The sequence below is a fragment of the Aplysia californica genome, unplaced genomic scaffold (assembly GCF_000002075.1).
Source record: "Aplysia californica isolate F4 #8 unplaced genomic scaffold, AplCal3.0 scaffold01244, whole genome shotgun sequence".
Lineage (NCBI taxonomy): Eukaryota > Metazoa > Mollusca > Gastropoda > Aplysiida > Aplysiidae > Aplysia > Aplysia californica.
The window spans coordinates 99,825-101,070 of NW_004798514.1; the positions used below are offsets into that span (position 1 = coordinate 99,825).

Genomic DNA, 1,246 nt, shown 5'->3' on the forward strand with positions numbered 1-1,246 from the left:
ATAAATAAAAAAATAAATAAAAAACCCCACTTAAAAAGAAGACCGCGCTATAAACTCCAATGGCGACCATCCTCAAACATGAAACGACAGCACGTGGGGACATAAGAGAGGAGAGAGACCTAAGCATCCGTTCAGTTTTTAGTAAGAGTTTTACGGCACTTGCAACACAATAAGGTCATAATATATGTGCCGAAGATTAGATGTTCTTGCAAGAGTTTTACGGCATTTGCAACACAATAAGGTCATATAAGTGCCGAAGATTAGAGGTGTTACAAGAGAGTAACAAACATTGAAAAGAAGGAGGGGAGATAAGGATGATAGATTTTTTATAGGAAAGAAGGAGCAAACCACACCAGAGCACCCGCCAACCACGCCGAAGATTAGAGGTGTTACAAGAGAGTAACAAACACAAAATAGAAGGAGGGGAGGAGATAAGGACGACAGACGTTTGATAGGAAAGGAGAAGCAAGCAAACAACACCAGAGTACCCGCCAACAACCCACTGACCTAAGCATCACAAACAGACACAGAAACAAACAAACAAACAAACAAACAAACAAACTCACCGAACATCACCTCGTCCCAATGGTCCTTCCCCAGCGACTTGGCCCGTCTAGACGACTTCCTCTTGAAGAGGCTGCCACGCCCCCTGGCGGGGAAATTCTCCTTGTCCGCGTCTTCCTTCTGTTGGGACTTGAGCAGCTCCGCACTGAAGGAAAGATGAAATATTATAGGGTGTTATTCACACATTTTGGGACTGTGGACTGTGGTAAAGGTCAAACTGACACTGGAGGAGGAGGAGGGGGAGGGAGAGGAGGAGGAGGGGGGGGGACGAAGAAGAAGAAGAAGAAGAAGAAGAAGAAGAAGAAGAAGAAGAAGAAGAAGAAGAAGAAGAAGAAGAAGAAGAAGAAGAAGAAGAAGGTGGTAATGGTATGGAGAAAGCAAGGAAGTATTAGACTGGTTAAAGCAGGTTTAAAAAGTGAAAATATGACATTTACATCTGTTCGATCTGATTCACGAACATCTCCGTTCTTTTACAACTTATTACAGCGTGGAAAAAGTGTCCACAAGAGAGAAATGAGATGAGTTAGGCAAAAAAGAGAGACGTTGGTAAACGAATAAAACTACATGTGTGTATTGTGCACCGTCGTGCACCAAGAGATATCGGCTCGTTCTTGCAGATACTTGTGTCAAGGGCGAAGAGTGAGTGGTTGTTGGGTGCTCTGGTGTGGTTTGCTCATTCTTT

General features: G+C 43.6%; 2 protein-coding genes across 2 annotated transcripts in view; both read right to left on the minus strand.

Annotated features, from left to right (window-relative positions):
• Positions 1-757, minus strand: part of LOC101853136 (tight junction protein ZO-2) — a gene marked incomplete at its 3' end in the record, with an annotated part of 17,188 nt that extends 16,431 nt beyond the window's left edge. The window contains 1 exon segment of the mRNA XM_013090371.2: positions 567-757. Coding sequence (XP_012945825.2) covers positions 567-573 — 7 coding nt within the window.
• The window catches only part of LOC106013768 (tight junction protein ZO-1), a gene marked incomplete at its 5' end in the record, with an annotated part of 18,529 nt that continues 17,855 nt past the window's right edge, over positions 573-1,246 (minus strand). The window contains 1 exon segment of the mRNA XM_035973452.1: positions 573-709. Within this exon segment, the coding sequence (XP_035829345.1) occupies positions 573-709 (137 nt within the window).